Genomic DNA, 26508 nt, shown 5'->3' on the forward strand with positions numbered 1-26508 from the left:
ACAGTACACACTGGGCCAGCTCTCCCTCTTCCGTCCCACTCCCACATGCGGGAAGGTCACTGTCATGTGTGCTTGTGAACTAAAGGTGGGCTAACAAGGGTCAAACCATGAGAGTGCCCTGTGGTTCTTTCAGTGTTAACGGTTCCCAGAGCCAGGCTGTGAAAACAGTCCCCAGGGTCCGAGGTGGCCTGGGAGGTGACCGGCAGCCTGGCTGGAGAACTGGGGACACCAGCCATCACAGGGAGCAGGGAGAGGACCCCATGACTGGAGAGGAGCCAGTTACTTTAATGGGTCACTTTTGGGTCGGCAGCCGTAGCCTCCCTCTGGCTATTTCCCAGGGGGGCAAATTGCAACTGCTCATTGGTGGTTTTCATTTTATTCCAAGCCTTGCGGTAGCCTTTTAAGGACATCTGCAAAAAGGAGAAAGGGGGAGGAGGGAGAAGGTCATTTGGGACAAACGGATTATGCCTATTCTACCCGCATCCAGCCCTGTGATGGTGTGGATGACCTTGTATGTGGGGCAGTGTCTGCGTGCATGCGGCAGACACGGGCCACCTTGGGGCGTCTGAAAGAATCTTCTAAAGAGCTTGTTTCTGTTCCACGAAGGGAGGAGTTGCAGGTTTCTGCTGTGATTCTCTACTACTTCCTAGCCCAAGATGTGTCGGGCCTGAGTATGGATCCTAACTTACCTTCCTGCTGCCAAGTGACCCCCGGAAGGGCAGGAAAAAGGACCGTGGGAAATGGAGCTGGGGTCTAGATGTGAGAACACCAAGCTTCCCAACTGACCTGACCGGGGTTTTAAGCTACTCTAAGTACGTCTTAAGTGCCCTCAGTGTGCAAGCTGGCCTGTGGCAGTCTCAGTGCTTTCCTTTTTTTTTTTTCTTTTTATGCCAGCATATGGTTTGCACTTTGCTTTTTTCTCCTCCACGGCTTACGAGGGGCAAGGGTGCTTCTGCACACTCTGTACCATATGAAAAGGCTGTGGGTGAGTCAACATTGCAAAGACCATGGCAACTATGTACATGCATGCAATCAGGTTCTGAGTGATATTAAAATCCATTATTATCTCAGTTTTTAAAAACTTGGTTTCTCCATGTATAAAATAGCCATCAATCAATTATCAATGGCGGGGGGAGGAATTCAGAGGCTCCCAGAATTCAATAACCTGAAAAGACCCTGTCCCTAACAAGGAGCTTTAAGGAAAAAAAAAAAAGCCATCCTTTATTTTGCTGTAAGAGTCGAAGCAATGGCTGGGATTTCTCACACATATTACAAGTCTAAACGCCAGTATTCTTAGCTCAGAAAACAAAATCCTAAACACAAATGTGAGGGGCATAAGACACTGCAGGTCTCGCGACGCCCTGTGACTCACCTCTGCGATCTCCACTTTCCTCTCCCACATCCTGATGGTCTTCTCCAGGTCCCCGTTTCGGATCTTCTCCTGGACGTACAGCATCACCTGTGGCGCTCGGAACTCAGACAGCTGCTTCCGGAGCTGCTTGTTCAGAGCCATGGCCTTGGCTCGGTCCTGGGTTGGGAAGGACCAAGTACACATGGGGCTCCCTGGCAGTTCTAGCCTCCCGGGACTTACTGACCCTGGCATCTCTCCCCAGTTTCCATGTAGTTCTAAAAACGTCTACATTTGCAAAGGAGTGAGTGAAGTCACGAGATTCTGATTCTTTGCAGATCGCGACATTTTCATCCAGTGTAGAAGCACTAAGTACAGTCTAAAACAGGCTTTTTTCTCTCCCTTCCTTCCTTTCTTCCTTCTTCCCTTCCTTCCTTTATTAAGCAATATGCTCTCCTTTTGATTGCTTAGGGGCTTTTTTTTTGCTTTGGAAAAATTATGTATTTAAGTATACTTTGACTAGATCAATTTCAATTCATTTTCCTGTCTTTTTTTTTTTTGGCAAAATATACATAACAAAATTTCCCATTTTAACCATTTTTAAGTGTACAGTTCTGTGGTGTTCAGTACACTCACACTGTTTCGCAACCTTCATCACCAGCCATGTCCAGAATTTTTTCATTCTCCCCAACTGAACCTCCATACCCATTAAACACTAACTCCCCAAACCCCCTCCCCATAGGCCCTGGCAGCTCCCTTCTATTTTCTGTCTCTGTGAATTTGACTACTCTAGGTACCTCATATATGCAGAATCATACAATATTTGTCCTTTTGTGACTGGCTAACTTCACTTAGCATAAATGTCTTCATGGCAAAACTTCTTTCCTTTTTAAGGATGAATAATGTTCTGTTATATATCCACACAGCTCATTTTGGTTAGTCATTCATCTGTTGATGGACACTTGAGTTGCTTCTACATTTTGGCTACTGTAAATAATGCTGCTACAAACATGGGTGTACAAATACCTGTTGTTCAAGTTCACGCTTTCCATTATCTTGGGTATATGCCTGGAAGACAACTTGTTGGATCATGTGATTATTTAATTTTGTTTTTTTTGTTGTTGTTGTTGTTGTTGTTGTTTTTTTTTGGGCACACGGGCTTAGTTGCTCCGCGGCATGTGGGATCTTCCTAGAGCGGGGATCGAACCCGTGTTCTCTGCATTGGCAGGAGGATTCTTAACCACTGCGCCACCTAGGAAGCCCGGTTATTTAATTTTTTAAGGAAACTGTCTTTCTAAATTTTATTTTTAGAACTATTATACAGTAAAATTAACTAGTCTTTTTCTTTTGAAAAGTGGCTTTTCGAAGAAACATTGTCCTTTTAACAATTGTTTTGCATAGGCAACACATTCAATTCAAATGGTATAAAAGTACACAGTGACAAACTCTCAACCCACCCTTGTCCCCAGGCACGCAGGTCCCCCTTCCAAGAAGCATACACTATTTTTAGGTTTTGTGCATCCTTCTAGAAATCGATATCCATACAAACACATGTGTTTACCTTTTTTGACCCAAAGAGTAGCTAATTCTATTCACTTTCATTCATCCAACTTTTGTTTTCCACTCGATAAATCTTGAAGGTTCTTCTGTATCAACACATAAAGAATGTACTCATTCTTTTAAACAGCTGCATAATTTCCCATTGTATGGATGTACCACACTTTAACAAGTCCCCAGCAGTCACTTAGCTTCTCCATCTCTTGCAATTACAACAGAGAGTTCTGTGATTATAAATCTTCTGGGTATATAACATTTTGTAAAAATGCAAGTGTATCAGTAGGATAAGGTACTGAATGTGAAATTGCTTATTCTAAGGCAGTGGTTCTCAATCAGAAGCTATTTTGCCCCCAGGAGACATTTGGCAATGTCTGGAGACATTTTTGTTTGTCACAATTAGGGGAGTGCTTCTGGCGACTCGTAGGTTGAGGCCAGGGATGCTACTGAACACCCTACAGTGCACAGGACAGCCCTCACAGCAAAGAATTATCTGATCTAAACTGTCAGTAGGGTCTTGGTTGAGAAACCCTGCCCTAAGCATAGGTGTTTGTAGGGTAAATTGTGTTAACTTGCCCTCTATTATAATGATAAAGCCAGTTATGCTTCTGCAGCAGTGTCTGAGACTGTGTTTTCCCCAGTTCTCTAGACACAATCTTACTTTTCCATCTTTGTCAATCTAACAGAGGGAAAATGGTAACTCATTATATAGCTTTATTTTCTGCTCCTTATGGGTGAAGAGGAATATTTTTCATATGTTTGAGATTGTTTAGCTTTTCTGTAACTTTATTTTTTTTAATGCATAAATTAAAATTTTAATGTACTGTGTTTCAGTGTGTAACTTTAATTCTTTGGCCCAGTTTTTTTTCCTATTTTTTGTTAGACTTTTCTTGTTAAATTTATGACATTTATGTTTTAAGAAAATTAGCTCCTTGTGATATCAGATACAATATTTTTCCAGTTACTTATCTTTTGGCTTGCTTATGATGGCTTTTGCCGTGCAGCAAATTTTTTATTTTTATATAGCTGACTTTATTGATTTCATGGTTTATAGGTTTTATATTTTAAAAGTCTTCCGCATTCCAAGATTACAGTAAAACCGTTCCCACTATATAAGTTTAGGACTTCAGTGCTTTTATTGTTAACATTTAAATCTCTGATATGCCTGGATTAATTTCACCATTACATATAGTTCCAAATTAATTTTTTCCTAAATGGCTACCCAGTCATTGCAAATCACTTACTGAATAATCTGCTGTCTCTCACTGCAATGCCATCTTTATCATAAACTAAATGGATCAATATCAAAACTATCAGATACTTGATCATATACATATCATATATGATCTGTATTGGAGTTCATCATACGGCTTATACTTTTTTCTTTGATCTTCCAGTCTATTCATGGACTTGTTTTGTTGTTGTTGTTGTTGTTGTTGTTGTTGTTTTTGGCTGTGTTGGGTCTTCGTTGCTGCATATGGGCTTTTCTTTAGTTGTGGCAAGTGGGGGCTATTCTTTTTTTTCTCCCCACATGTTTATTGGAGTATAATTGCTTTACACTGTTGTGCTAGTTTCCACTGTACAACAAAGTGAATCAGCTGTATTTATACATATATCCCCACATCCCCTTCCTCTTGAGAGGGCTACTCTTTGTTGCGGTGTGCAGGCTTCTCAGTGTGGTGGCTTCTCTTGTTACGAAGCACGAGCTCTAGGTGCATGGGCTTCAGTAGTTGTGGTGCATGGGCTTAGTTGCTCCACAGCACGTGGGATCTTCCTGGATCAGGGATTAAACCCATGTCCCCTGAAATGGCAGATGGATTCTTAACCACTGTACCACCAGGGAAGTCCCCATGGACTTGTTTTAAATACTGTAACTTCATGACATGTTTCAGTATCTAGTAGGGCTAGTCTCTTCCTTATTAAGAACTTTGTGGATATTCTTATTTATTTTTCCAAAAGAATTTTTCAGTCAGCTTATTTAAGCCTTTAAAAAAAATCTCCTTGTTATTGTAATTGGAATACTAGTATTTCACAGATGAACTTGAACAGAGCTAACATTTTTATGATGTTGAATCTTCCTACCCTAGTACTGTATTTTGATTCCTTGATTCACAAAGTACAATCTGTGACACTGGCATCACCTGGGAACTGGGTGAAAATGTAGAGTCTCAGGCCACCTGAGACCTATCCAATCAAAATCTGCTTTTAAGAAGATCCCCAGGTGACTGGTTGTCACCTTCTGGTTTGAGAAGTGCTGCTTTAATTCAGTTTGAAGCAACCCTATACATTTATTTTTTTATTAACTTGTTTTCAGAATGCAACAAAAATTTGTCAGGAAGCGTTCAGTGCATGTCTGCTGTCTAGCATGACATACAACTGTGGGGAGACCTAAAAAAGTACCCAGAACCATCAGTGGACACTCTTGTGAGAATGGTGATTAGAGAACACCTAAGATAAAATATAACGAAGTAGCAAGAATTAAAGCATTAAAAAATAAGTACTAGCTACGAGGGATATGCTGAGAAGACCAGGGACTGCAGTCCCTACCCAGCACCCCACTCGTAGAACAGGGGTGAAACTACAGGAAAGGCAGGCCACTGTTCCCACATCCAGCTCCAGGGCAACAGTGTAGAAATTTTGCCCAAGGGGAGAGGCTGTAAAACAGAAAGCTCTGGAATGCTGCCTAAGAAGATGAGCTTTATTTGGAACGGAGTGTGGGGAGTTCATGCCTAAGGACTTTGTGGAAAAGATTGGAGATCTTTGGGGTGAGCGATTAAGATCAATCTGATAGCTCCATATTAGTAGCAACAAGCAAGAAGTAGGTCAGCTAGATGTTTAACTTAACCAGAGAAAGAGACAATTAAGAAGAGCCTCACGGGGTTAGAGCGAGCCTCAATGACTGGCAACACTTTGCCCCTGTGACGGGGCCTGACTTTAGATCGGAATGTAGAACAATTAACGTCTCAGGGCGTTAAAGCAATAGAGTGATCAGCTAGTAATTAATGGAGGCTGATAGCTGGGTGTGATACCAATAGAGGTAGACTGGCCAGAAGTTTAGCTGGAAGATGGAGGCGTCAAAGAGAACTAAGCTGAAATCACCCTGGTTGTCAGGGAGATTGCACCCATGATCAAGGCTGAACCCTCTGGGGAGCCACATCAGAGGCTACTAACAGCAGGAGAAATAGACTTTACTGAACTAGTCCAGCCAAATCACTAAACAACAAGCAAAACCAATGACAAGACCGAGATCAGTATCCAGTGATGCTAAAGTGTACTATCTAAAACGTCCAGTTTTCAACAAAAATTATGAAATAGGAAAGAAACAAGGAAGTGTGACCCACACAGGGAAAAAAGCAGGCAACATAAACTGCCTTTCAGAGAGTCCAGATGATGGACTTAGTGAAGTCTTCAAAGCAGCTGTTATAAAGATGTTCAAAAAATGAAAGGAAACCATGTTTAAAGAATTAATATATGATGATAATGTCTTCTCAGAGAATACCAATAAAGAGGTAGAAATTATTTAAAAAATAAAAAAGAAGAACCAAATAGAAAATCTGAAGTCTTTCCAAGCGGAATGAAAAATTCACTAGAGGGGATCAACAGTACATTTAAGCCAACAGAAGAAATAATCAATTAAGGTAAATTGATAGAGATTATGCAATATGAAGGATACAGAGAAAAAAGAAGAAAGAAAAATCTTGGAGAAATGTGGAACACCCCTAAGTACATCAACACACGTGAAAACTTCCCACATTTGATGAAAAACATTAAGCTATACATCCATGAACTTCAACAAACTCCAAGTAGGATTAGTGCAAAGAAATCCATACCCGGATACTTCATACTCAAAATGTTGACCGACAAGGCAAAGAGAATATATTGAAAGCAGCAAGCGAAAACAATTCATCACATACAAGGGAAGCCCAATAAGATTAATAACTGACTTTTCATCAGAAACCAAATGGGGGCCAAAAACGTGGTGGGATGATATATTCTAAGTGCTGAAAGGAAAAACAAAAAACAAAAAACCGTCAACCAAGAATCTTACATCCAGCAAAACTGTCTTTCAAAAATGAAAGAAAGCAGTGAGCACACCCAGATCTTGGTTTCCAATATTAACCAAATAAAAGGACCCAGGACTCCCTGGGGAAATGGCTAATTCTAGGACTGGGGTAGGAAATATACAAGAAGAGCCTGGAGCATCTTCTATTTCCATAAAGGAAAGAGGTGCTCAAAACAAAACAGACACACATATGATGACAACAACTGACAAAAATAGGGATATGCTAACGGGACACAGGAGCTGACTGAAAGAGCTCCCAATGGCCAAACTGGAACAACGGGAGCAACAAAATAAATAATGTCAGATTATAGCCCAATATATAAAATTAATATTCATGAGTTGCTGCTATAAATAATTTTTAAAATAAGTTTATTTATTTAATTTGTTTATTGGCTGCGTTGGGTCTTTGTTGCTGCACACGGGCTTTTCTCTAGTTGCGGCAAGCAGAGGCTACTTTTCCTTGCAGCGTGCGGGCTTCTCATTGCAATGGCTTCTCTTGTTGCGGAGCATGGGCTCTAGGCATGTGGGCTTCAGCAGTTGTGGCACATGGGCTCAGTAGTTGTGGCTCACGGGCTCTAGCACTCAGGCTCAACAGTTGTGCTCACGGGCTTTCGTTGCTCCGTGGCATGTGGGAATCTTCCCAGAGCAGGGCTTGAACCTGTGTCCCCTGCACTTGCAGGCGGATTCTTAACCACTGTGCCACCTAGGAAGTCCCCAATGCTGCTATAAATAATTTTTAAAAGAAACAAATGGGGAAGATTTCCAAAAAAATTTATAACTCCCTACTTCTTAAGCATGGGCTGTACACAGGACCTTCCTCCCAAAGAGTAAAGTCTGAAAAGTGGGAAAGAGTACCTCTGCAGTGGAAAAAGCTGTGAAACACCATCTCAGCCAGGTGATCAAGCTTAACATCGGCAATGAAAAGACATGTTGACAGGATGCTCCCTTGATATGATGTGATGAAAATGGCACTTTACTTCTGTAGAAGAAGACTACATCCAAGAAAACAAATAGCACAAGCAAAGGTAATTATGTAGGTAATTATAAAAAAACAGTATAATTGCATATTTTCCTGCTCTTAATTGATTTAAAAAGCATTTTCATAAAATAATGTATATAATTTTATATTGGACCTATAACATATAAAATGTAATATATTTGACAATTATAGCACAAAGGAGGCAGGCTGAAATGAAGCTGTATTTGAGTAGGAAAATAACACCAGATGGTAACTCAAAGCTACAGGAAGAAGGGAAGAGAACCACACAAGTGGTAAATAGGAAGGTTAACATAAATTCTATGAACACACTGCATCTCCTTTCTTCTTTTAGCTTTGGGAACCCTTTCTCACACCATTTACAAAGTAACTCACAATGGATCATAACCTAAATTTAAGACATATAAGACTCTTAAAAGAAGATGCAGGAGTAAATTTTCATGCTATTGGGTTAGAAAATGATTTCTTAGCTACAACACCAACAGTACAGGTGCAAAAGAAAAAATAGATAAATTGGAGTCCATCAAAATGAAAAAATTTGTGGGAATTCCCTGTGGTCCAGTGGTTAGGACTCCGAACTTTCACTGCTGAGGGTAGGGGTTCAATCCCTGCTTGGGAAACTAAGATCCTGCAAGCAGCACAGCCAAAAAAAAAAAAAGCCACAATTTTTTTAAAAATGAGAAAAACTTTTGTGCTGCAAGCAATACCATCAAGAAAGTGAAAAGAGGGCTTCCTAGGTGGCGCAGTGGTTAAGAATCCGCCTACCAATGCAGAGGTCACGGGTTTGATCCCAGCTCCAGGAAGATCCCATGTGCCGCGGAGCAACTAAGCCCATGTGCCAAAAAAAAAAAAAAAAAAAGAAAGTGAAAAGAAAACCCACAGACTGAGAGAGAATATTTGCAAGTCATATACCTGATAAGGGATTTGAATCCAGAATATGTAAAGAATTCTTATAACTCAGTGATATAAAAAAAAATACTCAATTAAAACTGGGCAAAGGCCTTGAATAGACATTTCTCCAAAAAAAGATAGACATGTGGCCAAAAAGCATATGAAAAGGTGCTCATTGTCATTAGTCATTAAGAAAATTCAAATCAAAACCACAAGGAGATACCACTTCCCATCCACTAGGACAGCATTAAAAAAACACCTGAAAATAACAAGCGTTGGTGAAGATGTACAGAAATCCCCATTTCTGATGGGAATGTAGAATGGTGCCACTTTGTGAAACAGTTTGGCAGTTTCTGTAAATGTTAAACCTAGAGGTACCATATATATAACCCACAATTCCACTTTCAGCTATATGTCCAAGAGAAAAGAAAACATCTATTCACACCAAAACTTGTACATAAATGTTCACAGCAGCATTATTCATAATAGCCCCCAAATGAGGACAATGCAAATAGCCATCAAACTGATGAGTGGATAAACAGAATGTGGTACCTACAAGGGAGTATTATTCAGCCACGAAAAGAAATAAGTACTGCTACGTGCTACTACGTGAATCTTGAAAATATTATTAAAGCTAAAGGATTACACTGTATGGTCCCTTTTATGTGAAAGGTTGAGGAAAGGCAAATTCACAGAGACAGAAGGTTGATTAGTAGTCATGGCTGGAGGGTAGGAATGCGGTCAGGTGAAATGGAGGATTTCTAATGGGTCCGAGCTTTCTTTCTGAGGTGACGAAAATGTTGTAAAATCATTATGTTGATGGTTACACAATTCTGTGAATCTACCATAAACCATTCAAATATACACTTTAAATTGGTAATTTATTTAATATATGAATCATATCCCAATAGAGCTGTTTTTTAAGAAGTTAAAAAAATGAAAATATACTAAGGCGTGAATGCTAGGCTTTTAAAAATTGATTTCATGTTTTACTTGTAATCTAATAGATATCAACTCAAACAGAGAAAGACCACAGGAACCCTGCGTAGAGAGAGCACACAGACTTTTGCTTCACCTTTGTTACAGGCCACTCTAGTGAGACCAACTTTTTTGCAAAGGGTACTGGTTCTCCTTCAAGGATATGGTACGGATGCAATGGCAAAACTGAGTTGGAGGTAGTAACCCTGTGGCTTTTTGGCCATTGTAGGTGGGTTTGGGGTCATACACACTGCTGGGGACACGTCAGGTTTATTCCAGAGAATGACAGTAATAACTGAACTAATGGCTTTAAGAGGTTGACAAAGCGTCATCTTATCTGATTACCACAACAAGGGCTGTGACATCTTTTTCACAGATGTGGAAACTGAGTTCTAATTCAAAGCCTTGTTCAAGGCTAGAGACTGGCAACAGCAAACCTGATGCCAGGCCTTCTGAATACAAGTCCAGGACTCATTTTCCCCCACCGTCCCCCCAAAGTCCCCTTTGAGTCATACCCTAGGTGCATTTAACTGGTGGAAATCAACTCTACATGCTCAGCAAAATAATGAGAGCACTCAATCCCAGTGCAGATGTAGGGAGCTCAGATGACTCCACACATTTTCACAGGGTGACCGCACACCCTGGAGTGTGTCCGGTACAGACGTCACAGGTCTGCCATTCGAGCATCTGCTGTACTGAGTGAGAACGCCATGTTTAAAGAGCTTTCTCTCCTTTACATAGAACATTATATTTGCCATGTGTTCTTTTTCTCATACCAGTTACATTCTCACATGCATCATACACTTTTTGCCAGACTGAACACACGACACTTTGAATTTGGTAACTTATGAGTCACTTAAGGAATTCTTGAGAATCATTTGGACTCTGTAATTTCTAGATGACTTTGAGATTTCTGACTCCAGATTCTAATGCAACACCATGGACTGGGAGCCTCCAGGGCCCACCTTCTCATTTGAGGGCCCAGAGCTATTTTGATTTTTACGATCTAGGTTTTTCTAGACAAAAACCAAGGTGGCCTAGATCTTGGTGAATGCTGACTCAAGCCCTTGTAGACAGAAGGAGAAGAACACCAGAAACAGCATGTTTTACCCTCTCCTACCTCCTCTACTTGTAGGGTTTCTTTTTCGATTTTTTCAAGTAACTCTTTTCTCAGCAAGAGCTCCTTGTCCAGATTGAGGGACGTTTCCATGGCTCGGTGTAGCTTGCTCTGAAATATAATAGCACAGCAAGTCTTGAGCAAAGATGATTGCTCAGAACTATAGGAAGGATAGACAGACAAACAGCTCTCTGTAAGCAGGACAATAGCAGGACCATCCAAGAACTTGGGCCTGACCTTCTCACAGTTGCCCAGATTTTCAGAATCCCAGTGTCTACGTGACAGGGGAGGAGAGGACCTCGGGAGGCTTGTCCTCACCGGCAAAGTCGTCAGACACACCTGGATCCAAATCCCACCCCACCACCTACTAAGAGAACCTCTCTAAACTTGGGCTGGTGGCCTTGTAGGGTTGTGTGAGGGCTTAAGGGAGACAAACCTGGTAAAGTGTTGAGCACGGTGCCTGACACGTGGAGAGCCCATGGCACAAGGCTGCCATCCCTACCTCACCTGGATGAAGAGATGGATGCTACTGTGAGCCCACAGTACAGGTGAGGGAGCTGACTCTTGGGGAGGTGAAGCAACTCCCCCAGGGTCACAGAGACCAGGGGAAGCCAGGAGCTGACCCTAGGCAGCACGATCTCACAGCCATGGACGCCACCACTGTCTCCAAAGCCTGCTGGTGCTGGAGGAATCCTGCAGGAGCTGCCCCACAGCCTCCCACTGCATCATTTGCTGCCACCCCTCACCAGCTCCTCCCTAGCTCCTGCTTCTTAGATTTGCCCCCTTTGGACCTCCATCTCCTAGTGGGGAAGAGTCAACCTGGAGGGGCTGGGATGTGCTCTGCTTGGCTGAGGAGGAAGGGGCCAAGGGACAGAAGCCCGTGACTCCAGTGGGCTGGCTCGACAAACCCTGAGAGCCCACCCAGGCACTGGTCAGCGAAACAACCTACGGCTGCCACCAAGGGGCCTGCTCACAGCCCTGACGGAGGTGCAAGAAGAAATGCCAAACTGTAACTGTGCCAAGCACCAAGAATGCACGGACAGTGATCCAGAAGGTTTCCCTGGGGGAGGGGATGCTGGAAAAAGAGCTGAAAGGTGAAGTCAAGTATGTCTAGGTAAGAGGGATGGGAGGAACATTTCAAGCTAAGGAAAGAGCTTTGAGAGAGGAGAGTCTAAAAGGGGCTGGGGAGAGGAAGGTACTGGCGCGATGCCCAAGGGTATCAAATCTTCAACCTGGCAGAAAAGCCTGGAGCCACCTGCCTGGGGGAACTTAGAGCACCTGGGGCAACCTCCCTCCCCGTTCTTCTTGTCTCCAATCCCTTCTTTAAGGCTCATTTCCTGGTCCACATCTTGCATGAAGTTGCTCTGCTGAGGAAAGCAGAAGTGGATAAGAGGCCAGACTGAGGGGGTCAGCTGTGGGGAAGGGGAGGCAGACAGGACTTCGTTGCACACCAGCCAGTCGGGCGGGAGAAAAGGAAAGCAGAGGGAAGACAGGCATTCATCCGACAACTAAGAGAGACAGAGAGACTGGGCAGGAAAGAACAGAACCGCGAGGCAGCCCTTGGCTCTGCCGGGGCGGGGCCTTCAAGGAGGTGTGATGAGAGAATCTGCGACCCTGAGCAGGATGACGGTCACCAGAGGCGGCTATTTCTAAAAAGGCATGTTAGCTTCCTGCTGCTTTGTAACAAACGGTCACAAATTTGTGTCTTAAAGCAACACACATTTATTATCTCACAGTGTCTATAGGTCAGGAGTCCAAGCACAGTGTGGCTGGATTCTCTGCCCAGGGAGGGACCCACGGTGTCGGCCAGGGCTTTCCTCTGGACTTAGGGTCCTTGCCAAGCTCACAGGTTGTTGGCGGAAAACGTTTCCTTGAAGTTGTAAGACTGAGCTCTCCATGTCCTTTCTGGCTGTCAGCAGGGGGTGGTCCTCGGCTCCTGGAGGCCGCCCTCAGACCCCTTGCATGTGGTCCCTCTATCTTCAAGGTGGCCATGGAGAACTTCTCATCCAGAGAAAACTCCACTTTCAAAGGGCTCATGTGATTAGGTCAGACCCACTGGAATAATCTCTTCATCTCAGGGTCAACTGTGCCATCTAATCTAACCTAATCATAGAACAGAACGGAGCCTACTAACAGAACCCGTCACAGTCAGAGCCCTGGGCAACGTGCAGGGTGAATAAACCAGGGGGTGGGGAGTCTTGGGGGACATCCCGGAATTCTATCTGCCACAGGCACCTCTAGTTTATACACGGATCACTAGTTTACAGTCAGTTAAGAGTGACACCTCAAAGCTGTAGTCACATGCCTATATTCTACCAGCTTCCATCAGGCAGGGCTTGAGGGCACAGCAGAGAAAAAGGGGCCCCCTTGACGGAGACCCACTCATAAAACTCACTGAAGAGAAGAGACCGTGTCTGTCTCCTTCACAGCGGTACCCTCAACACTCAGCCCTGTCCCTGGCGTTGCTGTAGGTACTCAGTACATTAGGTAATAGAGGAAAATTATTCTATATATTTTTCATGAGGTCTCACACGTGCGTGTTTGACATTTATATGAAAGTGATCCCTCCCGCCGCCCCTCCATCCCCTACACATACACCTGAATTTTCAGCAGTTTGAGACGATACTGGCTGAGCACGTGCTTCGGCCAGACACTGTCCCAGACCAGCTGGAGCTCTGTCCTGGTGGCGCGTCACAGAAACCTGCTTCTGAGAGGTGACGCATCGCCCATGGTCCCCCGTGGAGTCCCCATCCAGGTCCCCAGGAGAGGCCTGACGCGACAACCCACAGTTGTTGGGCCTTGTTTCCCCAGGAGACCTGAGAACTGACACACGGAAAAGTGAGCCTGTCTCTCTCTCAGTCCCTCACTGTGTCCCCTTAGGACTCCAGCAGGTGTCTCCTCCCAGCTCCACCACCTGCCTGCTGCTATTCTAAACAGGCCTACAGGCCCCCCGGCCCCTGGGATTCTGACCAGAATGGCTCCCATTCCACCCACCATGGCCTGTGTTGCCCTGTTTGGGGATCACAACCTACAGGCACGGTGCCTTTAGATGTCCTAAGGAGCTCGAGCCCTGGACCTGGCGGTTGCATTTTATAAACCAGTAGCTCCGCTCGAAAGCCCTGCCTTTTCCCCACAGGACCAAACTGGCCCTGTGCCGCCCAGTTGATTCCTCAGGGTAGGATCAAGGTTCGATGTGATGTAACCACCTATCTCGTGGCTCTTCAGTCGAACACAAGAATTTCAGCATGTGAGCACAGCCTTGTCTACACACGGTACGCCAGGGGGAGGCCGTTGGGTGAGGTGGGACACGCACTGCACTAGGAGTCCCAGCTCTGTCGCACACATGTTGCTTGAATATGGTCATGACTCTGCCTCTTTCAGACTCCACTGGGGACCATGGACGGACGCCTTACCTCTCAGAAGCAGTTTCTGTGACGCGCCACCAGGACAGAGCTCCAGCTGGTCTGTGATGTGTCCCCATCCCTGAGGACAGTGCCTGGCCAAAGCAGGTGCTCAGCCAGTATCGTCTAAAACTGCTGAAAATTCAGGTGTATGTGTAGGGGATGGAAGGGCGGAGGGAGGGATCACTTTCATATAAATGTCAAACACGCACGTGTGAGACCTCATGAAAAATATACAGAATAATTTTCCTCTATTACCTAATGTACTGAGTACATATGGCATGGAGGTTTTTCATTTATAAAAGGAAAATGTTGGACAAACATAAACCTAGTCTAAATACATTGGAATTCACATTTTGAAATGACACTTTGTGGGCCAAATGAAGCTTACCCGTGAGCTACCTAAGCCCGTGGACACTGTTGCCGCCTAGGCACTAGGCCAGGGATCAGCAACCTTGCTCTGTAAAAGGCCAGGTAGTAAATATTTTAGGCTTTGCAGGCCAAGGGGCAAAATTGAGGACATTGTGTAATTATATTAATAAGAAAAAAACCCAACATTCCACAAAGGTTTTATTGATAAAATTCAAAATAAAAAATATTAAGTATATTTTGGAATACAAGTGTACTAATGAGAAGAATGGAATTTCTGGGGGAGAAATCAATTTTGCTTAATTGGGTTTCAAAGGGAGTGTTCTCTATCAAATCAGGTGCAAATATTCTGTAAAAACCATCCTTAGCTCCCAGACCAGTGGGCAGGAGACACAGGCCCACAATTAGCTGACGGTTGCCTCAGACAGTTGCCAGCAGGGTGACCAGACAGCCTGGTCTACCAGGGACAGGCCAAGTTCATGCCCACAGTCCCTGGTTAATTATCAGTAGTGTCTCTTTCTCTACAAAAAACATTCTGTGTGGATGAGGGATTATTTAGTAGTTTTCTGATTTATAGCTAAGATGATTTCCTTTGCAGGGTTTTAAGCAGAGAAGTACTTATTACACATTAAATTAAACAGGGCCCTGAATGTGGCTGGTTCTCAAAACTCACTGCACATAAAAATCATTTGGGAGTTAAAAAAAAAAAGATGCACGGCCTTCACCCCCTAACTCAATTGGTCAGGGGTGGATTAGAGTGTCTGTGTATCTTTAAAAACACAAAAGTCTCCTTGGATGGTTCTACTGCGCAGCCAGGATTGTGGGGACATCTGCAGTATTTTAGGAGACATGGCTTTGTCGGGAAAAATCATAGAGCAGCAGAAGAGTGAAGGAGGCCTAGGCTCTCAGCAAAACCACAGGGGTGCCCTGGAACCTCGCTGTGGCCGGAAAGGTGGGCACAGAAAGCCCTGGGGACCTGGGCACCGGCGCGGACCTTACTTTGTACGCGTTGAGGATCTGCAGGGTGTTTCCGGATGCCAGCTTCAGCTGGATCAGTTCTCGATTCCTTGCTTCAATCATCTCTAAAAACTGAGCATTCTCGATCTTCAGCTGCTGAAAGTCAACATCGTGGAGGGCCTCGCCCACCTCTTCCTTCTACAGCTCAGAAAGAAGAAACGATGTGAGGTTGCGACTTCTGAACGTATGGCTCGCACCTTGCAATTTCAGGGGAGGTTTCGGAAGTCAGTCATCATTCAGTCATTCAACACACTTGGACTGGGGATCTGCTTGGTGCCAGGCATGGTGTTAGGCACCAGGGATAGAGATCTGAGTAAATATGATACTTCCACACTCAATGACAGTTCACAGGTCACAGCGTGGTATAGTGGGACACACAGGGACAGAGGGCAACAGAAGCCCCTCAGCCAGGCCAGGAGAGAAAGGCTGGGTCAGGGGAGGCTTCCCCAAGGACGTGGTGCCTAAACAGGGCTGTGAAGGAAGAAAGGCTATTTAAACGCTGTTTTGAACCTGGAAAACCCAGGACGAGCAGCCCATAAATGCCCTTCCTTTGATCGCGTGACATTTCTGCATGGGGGATGTATTAGTGCATTGGGTTCCCTCCCTGGCCCCGGCCCCACCTTACCTGCCCCACCAGGTCTATGCCATCTTACATGTGCGGTACACAAGAGCCAGACTCGGGACTGTTCCCTACCCCCACGTGCTACTCATGCCGTACTCCCTCCTAGAAGGCATCTTCTTCCCTTTCCCCGAAAAACACAGCAATTTCCTTAAGCCCCAACTGACCCACAATCCAGCTCAAAGGTTCCCAGCCCATCTTCCACCCGAGAGGGTCATTCCTCCCTCCACGCAGCCTCTGGAGGCTGTGACACCCGGTCCCTGTCGCTGTTGCCTCTGCACGACAGTTACACACCCACGCCCTTCCTTCCCATCACCACTCCCCGATAGCCTGTGAGCCCGCGGGGGCATGACCACATCAGTGTCATCTCTCTGTAGCAATGGCTTTTAGGTTAAAGGTCATCCATCTGCTTCCCCTCTCACGCTTCAGGATGCCTGGGCTTGCATGAAGCCCAGAGAACCAGGAACTCGGTATCAGGAGGCAGCTCTGCTGAGGCCACCTTTTTTCTTACACTGAACTCAACCCTCCTTGGCTGACACCTCCACCCCCCGGCCCAACTCCACCCTGGGGGACCTCCCAAGGGATGTGTTCTCTTCCGCACAGCGGCCAGAGCACTTGGGGACAGCATCCATGGCCCTTGTGGACCCCTTCTCGTGGGCCGCATCAGTCACGTGCTTTCTCCCCTCTTGCTCTCCGTTTCCTCTACTGTGTGGACTCTAGTTTACCGATTCTTTCAAGCATGGAGCTCTCCCCAAGACACAGTGCTCCAGGTGGGCTCCTCAGAACAGAGTGCAGCAAGAGCACCTCTTTTGGGGGGCCCTGTGGAGTGCAGCCTAGGCCACAGCACCACCCCCAGCTGAGCGGACTTTACCAGCTGCTCCGTGACTGAGCCACCCATGACCTGTGCAGATATTTGGGGCGATCAAAGTGGAGGATCTTAACATCTGTCCTTAGTCACTTTGTGTGTTAAAGTTGTCCCGGCCTGTTGAGCCTTTGGGATCCCAAGTCAATCAAGCAATGGTCCCCCGACATGTTAATTCTCCTCCCCAACTCGGTGTCACTGTCAGTGGCCACTTCTGATGCGCACGCCACCGCTGCCCATTTAATGAGTTAATAACAAAGATATTGAGCTAAAAGAGGATGGAGCTATGTAACCACATTCTAGCAGCCCCGTGCCATGTCTGCCTTACCGCCTTTAGTCGGGAGCCTTTAAGGTCAGCTGTTCAAAGACTTACCAAGGCATACTCCTAACTGTGCCACCCAGGCCACATTCCCCAAGAGGGTCAATAAGTATGTCATGAGGGTCTTTTAAATTCAAGCCAATTTCATCTACTAGCACAGCCACTGTGTTCGTTTCCTATTGCTGCTGTGACAAATGACCACAAATTCAAGGCTTTAAAACAACATAAATGTATAATCTTATAGCTCATGAGGTCAGAAGTCTGAAATGGTTCTTTGGATTAAAATCAAAGTGTCGGCAGGGCTGCATTCCTTCTGGAGGCTCTAGAGGAGAATCTGTTTCTTTGCCCTTTCCAGCTTCTGCAGGTGGCCTGCATCCTTTGTTCATGATCCCTTCCTCTAACGTCAAAGAGCATCACTCTGATCTCTGCTTCTTTTACCACAGCTTCTCTGAGTCTCACTCTCCTGCCTCCCTCTCATAAGGACCCTTATGATTACACTGGACCCACTCAGATAATCCAAGATAATCTCCCATCTCAAGATCCTTGACTTAATCACATCTGCACAATCTTTATGCCACATAAGGTAACATAGTCACAGACTCCAGGAATTAGGACATGGACATCTTTGGGAAGACGTTGTTCTATCCACCACAGTAACCTTAAGAAAAAGAAAGACAAAGCCACATACCTGCCTTAACTGTAAAAGCATCTTTTTCCTCTGGACTTTGAGAGAAACATTTTTCAAACGTAATTTATCCTTCATATTATCCTAAAAAAATAAAACCAAATTTTAATCCATTGTTTTTCTTCTTCCCTTTTGGTTTGAAAAGTTGGCAAGTCTAGGGCTGCAGAACTAAACCTTGAGCGCTACCATGCAGTCGCCTATTTTTAAGTCTTTTATGGCTACTCAAGCTGGTGTTGCTATGGTATTTTACTCATGACCCAGAAGCAGAGGAAACTGGGTCTGCTCCATACAATTTTTCTATTGATTTTAAATTCAAGATAACTTGGGTATATCTTTGGTTATAGAGGCCTTTCCTGATAAGATGATCTTACAATTCCTTGGTCTATTATTCTCTTGGTAATTTATATAATTTTTACTACCTATAACATGTTGCGGTTAGTAACTCTACCTATCTCCAGGAAGCGAAGTTTGATATGCTACAAAATCTCTGGAAGTGAAGGAGCATTTTATATTTCATTCTTACAATAATGGAACTCAAAGAAATTAAGATTTACTTGTCCCACGCCACATAGTCACCTCCCTAGATAGACTCACACCTTTCTCAAGATAGCATCAGATCTTGAAACAAACTGCAAAATACAGTAAGTTCCCTACATACGAACGAGTTCCACTCTGAGAGCACATTCGTAAGTCCAATTTGTTCGTAAGTCCAACAAAATTAGCCTGGGTACCCAACTAACACAATCGACTATGCAGCACTGTACTGTAATAGGTTTATAATGCACATTTGCATCTTTGAAAGTTCGCAACTTGAAGGTTCGTATGTAGGGGACTTATATACAGTCTGAGATAGTATGAATATTCATCCTGCCTGGTTGATTTTAGACTCGATAAACGCGCATTTTAAGACACACACACTGTGAGGGACACAAAAAATCTGCATATGTGGGTAACATTTATGATGCATCAAAGGGAGTGGGGCTGCTTCACATGGACCACTTCTGGGTCATTGCTCTATGAATCTATCTTTCCTTCTAAGCTCTAACCGCCTGCCAACTTACCCTCCGGCGGTTCATATCCTCAATGAATTTCATCACTTTCTGAGTGGCCAAAATACTCCCTTTCTTCTTGGATATGGTCTTTAGAATATCTTTTTCAAACTCATGCACTTCTCTCTGAACTTCGGTCCATCGAATTTCAGCTTCCTCAATGATAGCCTGGGGGAGTCAGCACAAAGAGAGAGCAGTTGCCAAAAATTCTCAAGGATACAGCTGTCTAAGGAAACACGTATTGGGTGACCTATTTGTGTCTCAATACATAACGTTTCTTCTTAGTCTCAGAAAGATATCCTTAAGATACAAATTAGACAATATGAATGTTGTTATTTAAAACCATGCCTCACAAAAGTTATAGTATCTACATAAAGGCAAAGAACAAACAAGAACAGGGCCTTGAGTATCTCCAGAAATATGCATTTCCATATCTGAAACATTATCATTAAAAATTATAACATCCATATCATATCATATATATGAAAAATATCTGGAAGGCTACATGCCAAAACATTAACCACAGTCACATCTGGAAAGATGGATTAGTAGGGAGGCAAAGAAGCACTTTTACTATATACTTCTGTAATGTAAAAAAAGATGTTATAAATGAATCTATGTACTGATATGGAAAGACATTATTAAGTGAAAAGTATAGTTTACAAAATAATATGATACCTTTTCATAAAGAAATTCATACACACATAGAAAATAATATGAATCTAGGAGATAAATACAAGAGCCAAATACAAGTCTGTGGTAAGACTGTGGTAAGACTGTGGATGTCTTCAAATGTTCCTCTTTTAGCTTCCCTGTATGTTTAAATTTTGCTACAACAGAGATTGTCTTTAAATAAGAAAATGCAAACACACATATTATTTTAAAGAATAAAATGAGTAGCTGCAGAGCAAAGCATCTTTGTTCAGGCTTTTTCACTGGGCACCAAGGAGCAAAAGCACCTTCCTTCATCAGCCAGCATCTGGCCCCAGCCTCCTCCCTCCACATCATCTTCACAGGCCAGAATATCCACCCCCCTTAAATGCTACTTTCTATTCATCACTCTCCTGCTCAGTTATCCTCACTGGGGTCCTGATTTCTAAGACACCAAAGAGAAGCCCCTATGCTTGGCTTTCAAGGTCTCACAGCCCTACTCAACCTAATTTCCTACCACATCCCCCAAAGCACCCTCTTCTCTAATCACACCAGCCTCCTCAAGGTCATGAACTTGCCATGTTCATTCCCACCTCCACTTCCTTGTTCATGCCATTCACCTTACCTAGCTAGGGTGCCCTTGTGTTCCTATATCTGAAAAAAATGCCATCAGTCTTCAAGGCCACGCCAAGTCCTACATCCAGCCCCATCTCCTCAACACTGTCTTCTTTGACCACTCTAGCCCACACCGTGATGTTTAATCACAAGGTCTACCACATCCTGAGCTCCTTTAACATGTTAGAATTCAACAATGCATGTTTAGAAAGAGAAAGAAGGAGAGGGGGAAAGGGCAGGAGGGAGGGAGGGAGGGAGAGAGGAAGAGAGGGATAGGTTTATACAGTACAGATGGTTCTGTCAATGGAGACGGGAGTCCACTGATCTGTCTCTTTTGAGGAAATGAGTGTGCTTCTGTGTGTGCCTCCATTTAGAAATGGAAAAATTTAGAAATAGAACAGAAGCATCTATTTTTCATACAACATGGCTACCAAATGCAAGCCACCAACTTCCTCCCATGGGCAAATCAACAGTTATGCTTCTTCTCTGGAGGAAAATTGACTGCACTGGTCTCCAACAAGACATGAAGCACAGTCATGGATGTTGCACATGGACGGTGACAAGGGATTTTTCACCCAACTCACTGACTTAAACCTCAAGCCCCTTGTATTATTAGGGAATTATTCCAAATTTTTAGAAGGACTTTTTAAAATTTCTCTTTCTTTCCTTCCTTTCTCTTTTTCTTTCTTTTTCTTTCTTTCTTCCTTCCTTCCTTCCTTCCTTCCTTCCTTCCTTCCTTCCTTCCTTCCTTCCTTTCTTTCTTTCTTTTTCTTTCTTTCTTTTTATTTATGGCTGTGTTGGGTCTTCATTGCTGGGCGCAGGCTTCTGTAGTTGCAGAGAGCAGGGGCTATTCTTCATTGTGGTGCATGGGCTTCTCACTGCAGTGGCTTCTCTTGTTGCAGAGCATGGGTTCTAGGCAGGTGGGCTTCAGTAGTTGCGGAGTGTGGGCTCATTAGTTGTGGCTCGCGGGCTCTAGAGCGCAGGCTCAGTAGTTGTGGCACACGGGCTTAGCTGCTCCACAGTACGTGGGATCTTCCCGGACCAGTGTTTGAACCCTTGTCCCTTGCATTGGCAGGCAGATTCTTAACCATTGTGCTACCAGGGAAGCCCAGGAATTACTATAAATTTTAAAGGGCATTTATGGTTATTATGGTTATAGGGTTTTTTTAAAAAGAATCCATATCTTAGAGACATAGATTGAAATATTTACAGATAAACAATATGTTTAAGACTCACTTCATAATAGCCCAGTGGCGTAGTTCGGGGGGGAAGATGGTAGGGATACGCAGGGAACAAGAGTGGCCATGCGTTGACGACTGTTACGTGTGGGTGTTGAATACATGAGGGTTCACGGTGCTAGCTTCCCCACATTTGTGTATTTTGAAATTTTTCATCTTAAAGAGTTTAAAATTTGATATCTCCTCAAGCGGATGGTAAGTTCCTTAAAGGCAGGTCCTCAATTTATCTTTTCCTACTTGTGTTTCTCTCAAAGCACCAACCATTACATGAACATACTACAGGTACTTCTCACTGAGGCAGAGGCGGGGAGCCCAGGGAGGAGGCCTGCAGGAAGGTATACCTCGTGATGCTGCAGGTCTCTCTCAGCATTTGCCCTCATGTGTCTTATTTCATCCTTTGTGTCTTCCAGCTCTTTTTGCACAAGCTCGCATTTTTGGTCCACGCTGAGGCCTGGCACACGTTCCAGACCTACACGGGATTTGGATTTACGCCTGCCTCGTAACTATAACACAAGAAAAACAAAGCCATTGTCAAGGAGGAATTGGTAATAAAGCAGCCTAAGGTGGTCATCAAAATGACCACTCAGACCTGCTAGAAATCATTCTGAATGACAGCCAGAGAGAACCAAGTCAATGTGAAAGAATTCTGGATATTGGGCCTGAGGTGATGTTCATTTCGCAAGTCAACCTAAGGCACTGTGCCAAATACTTCAAAGGCCTATGCTTGACAGGGAACTGAAAATAAATAAGGGAAAGTGTCTTGACGGTGGGAAAACCGTGAACCTCCTATAGACTAGCATTCAAGTCCGTGTCAGGGAAAGCCCAGTGCTCAGGGCTTCCCAAACTGAACACAGAAGAGAAATTGCATCAGGGGCCACGGTGTTCAGCAAAAAACAAATAGACAAGAATTTTGGATTTCCTAGGCATTGAAACCAAAGGTCAAAAGCAGGTGGCCCAGGGAATGTGTGGACCTGAAGATGACATTGTTTGGTCCTCAAAAAAATAGACCTGTACACAGTTTAAAATTAAAAAAAAAATTAATTACCCACATTTGAAAATCAAAGGCTTCCACCAAAATAATCCAGATTTCCAGCTTCTCTTGAAAAAAATCAGCTGCTCTGGCAACACCAGGTCATCTGGCTAGCCCTTTTAAATGAGGGAGGAACTCTCCAGCACCCACACCAGGCCCATCTTCACTCCTTTATGTGGCTGGCCAGGCCTTGTACACATTTGGGTCCCCCAATTGAAGGGAGTTATTTCAAATAAACTAAGATATTCTGTGAGAGTCAATCCACTGGGAGTTGGACCTGATTCCCTTCACACTCATTGGAAAGAGAAACCTTGGAGGGGAAGGAAGAATCAAAAGAAGAACAGGGAGAAAGTCACATGCCACTTGGCCAAGATGGAACACCAAAGACAGAGAACAAACACCATGTGCATCTAAAGGGACAAGCAGAATAAAAGAATTCTTAGATCTCCCTTGCGTACCTGTGCAATTTCTGCTCCTGATATTTTAATTTCGGATAATCGTGGAGGTCGCTGGTCCCTGGGCTCCAATTTATTGTAATATTTTTCAAACATCTCTGTCTCAGTTTTGAGAGCAGAGTTCCCATAGCTGCAAGACAGAGGATGCCTGAGTTAGTTCCACCAGTAGGAGTTTAAACCCCAAATAACGAGTATTTAACACTTACTAGCTTTGTACAACCTTCTGCAAGATACTTAACCTCTTGGTGCCTCACTTTCCTCATCTGTAAAATGGAAATAATAACAGCACCTATCTTTGAGGGTTGTGATGAGAAATGCAAAGACTTTGGGAAAGTGCCTGGCCCACAGTAAATACTATTTAAGTATTCTATATATTTTTTTTTATTTTATTTATTTTATTTTATTTTATTTTTTTGGGGGTACACCAGGTTCAATCAACTGTTTTTATACACATATCCCCATATTCCCTCCCTTCCTTGACGCCCCCCCCCTTGAGTCCCCCCCACCCTCCCTGCCCCAGTCCTCTAAGGCATCTTCCATCCTCGAGTTGGACTCCCTTTGTTATACAACAACTTCCCACTGACTGTTTTACAGTTGGTAGTATATATATGTCTGTGCTACTCTCTCGCTTCTTCTCAGTTTCCCCTTCACCCCCCGCCCCCTCCCATACCTCGAGTTCTCCAGTCCATTCTCTGTATCTGCTTCCTTGTTCTTGTCACTGAGTTCATCAGTACCATTTTTAGATTCCGTATATGTGAGTTAGCATACAATATTTGTCCTTCTCTTTCTGACTTACTTCACTCTGTATGACAGATTGTAATTCTATCCACCTCATTACATATAGCTCCATCTCATCCCTTTTTAGAGCTGAGTAATATTCCATTGTATATATATGCCACATCTTCTGTATCCATTCATTTGTTGATGGGCATTTAGGTTGCCTCCATGTCCTGGCTATTGTAAAGAGTGCTGCTAAGTATTCTATATATTTTTAAAATACATCTAATGAGCCACAAAATTCAGAGCACTGGGATTACAGGCATACCTTGGGGATATTCCGGGTTCAGTTCCAGACCACCACAACAAATATTGCAATAAAGTGAGTCATATAAACTGTTTTGTTTTCCAGTGCATATAAAGTTATGTTTGTATTATAGTGCAGTCTAAGTGTGCAATAGCATTATGTCTAAAAAAAAAGTTCATACCTTAATTTAAAAATACTTTATTGCTAAAAAGCTAACCATCATCTGAGCCTTCAGCGAGTCCTAATTTTTGCAATGGTAACATCAAAAATCACTGATCACAAATCACCATAACAAACATAATAATAATGAAAAAGTTTGAAATATTGCAAGAATTACCAAATACAACAGAGACACGATGTGAACAAATGCTTTTGGAAAAAATGGCACCAAGAGACTTGCTCAATGTAGGGATGCCACAAACCTTCATTCTGTAAAAAACACAATATCTGCAAAGTGCAATAAAGCAAAATGCAATACAATGAGATATGCCTATATATTTTAAATTGCTACAAGTTTCTGCTTCAAGTATCTTCTAACCCATTTGTGAGTTTCCTTCTGAATTACTACTGAATTCTTGAAATTACACACATCCACAGTCTTCAGAGGTTTTCTTTGGTTTATATTTCTTAGCTCTTTTATTTCCAGCATGCAATGGATGAAGTATCCACTAGAATTCTATTATAAATGGTGGACAAGCTTTGAATAGATGTTTTTTAAACAACGAGCGATGATAAACCTAGTTTATCCTGTATATGCCAAGATTATGACCCTTTTAATTTATATAACATACATGTATGTTGTATATGTGTGTATAATACACATACGTATGTAAATGTATATATGAGAGAGAGCAGCTTTGATATTTTCATGTATTATTGAGTTGAATATCTGTTTATTGAGCTGAAAATCCTGTTTGGCTGAATTTTAAGATTAGTGGAAAAGGCTCACCAGAAAAGCACAATATAGCAAAGCATCTTTCTTTTTCAGTATATGTCATGTTCCCAGTGCAGGCTGGGGAGTTACACCTGAGTCTTAATCTTGGCACTACCACTGACTAGCTGTGTGACCATAGGAAAGTGACTTAATTTCTGTGTCTGTTTCCTCACCAACGTTCTATGATTATTGTGCCTTTATATAACGTCATATAGGCAAAATACTCGGCACATAATAAGCACGCAAAAGACTGTAGCTCTTTTAGTAATAATACCTCAGTTCTGACCTAAACTATTTATAAATATATTGAAGTAACACCCATTCAGCTGCCAGGCCAGGATATTCTGTGTGAGACCAGTAAATTGTACAATTAACCTCAACTATAACATGGAATCTTGATATCCAATTTACTTGCTATAGTAGATATTAAAATAGACTGCTAAAAATACAGAATATTGAGCTAGTCCTTCTTTGCCGTCCACCTCCATGCTCATGCTCTGGTTCAGGTATAAGTTGCCTTATACTAAAAACATCCCAATAGCTTCCTCTCTATTTGCTGCCACATTAATTTTATCACAGAATCTTAGCAATGGAAAGGGGCTTAGAAGTCACCGGGTCCAAGCTGCCGCCACACTGTAGAGGAACGGCGGCTAAGCACACAGTGGGGCACCAGACAGACCCACCAGGCTGAAGCTCTGACTTCACCAATTATCCTCTGGGCTTCGCACCACCTTCTGCTTTGGCGCTATCAATGGCTTGTTAGCGCCATGGCGGTGGAAACACGGGAATAAAGAGCAAAGGTAAGCGCCTTCCCCACTTTGAGGGTGTCAGTTTCCTGTGTTCCATGCGGACCTGGAGCATCTCGGTGCTGGACCAAGATCGGAGCCCACACGCTGAGGAGGGACCGCCCCCAGAAGGCGGCGGGCTGGTACCTGAGCTCTTCCACCAGCCCGCACAGCTGGATAACAGGCAGCTCGCTCTCATCCTGGGCTTGCACCTCGGAGGCAGAGGTCTCAGAGTCCTCGTCCGTCATCACTGCCCAAGCTACCCTGGTCAACGCCCCTTGTCAGTGCCGAGTGTGGCCAAGAGCGCCGGGTGCTAGCGGCCACGCGTCCCTCGGGCTGCGGCCTAGCAGTGCGTTGCCAGGGCGACCCGACGCCTGCGTGGAGGGGCGGGGCTTCCTGAGGCCCCGCCCAGCGCTCCCGCCCAGCCCCGCGCTGACCGGAGCGAGGTCACTGGGCTTGATGAGACACCTAAGCGCGTTCGCTGTTTACTTTCTCAACAATAATTCT

General features: G+C 43.9%; 1 protein-coding gene across 1 annotated transcript; it reads right to left on the reverse strand.

The window, feature by feature from the left end:
* Positions 1-249: 249 nt before the first annotated feature.
* CCDC113 (coiled-coil domain containing 113) lies at positions 250-26249 on the reverse strand. The gene is given in 10 exon segments (XM_057713466.1): positions 250-347; positions 350-410; positions 1373-1528; positions 10952-11059; positions 15718-15873; positions 18224-18304; positions 19282-19437; positions 22115-22276; positions 23262-23388; positions 26149-26249. Coding segments are annotated over 10 exon segments (1128 nt in total). The 3' UTR covers positions 250-327.
* Between the last annotated feature and the right edge of the window lie 259 nt (positions 26250-26508).

Source organism: Hippopotamus amphibius, chromosome 16 (assembly GCF_030028045.1).
Source record: "Hippopotamus amphibius kiboko isolate mHipAmp2 chromosome 16, mHipAmp2.hap2, whole genome shotgun sequence".
Lineage (NCBI taxonomy): Eukaryota > Metazoa > Chordata > Mammalia > Artiodactyla > Hippopotamidae > Hippopotamus > Hippopotamus amphibius.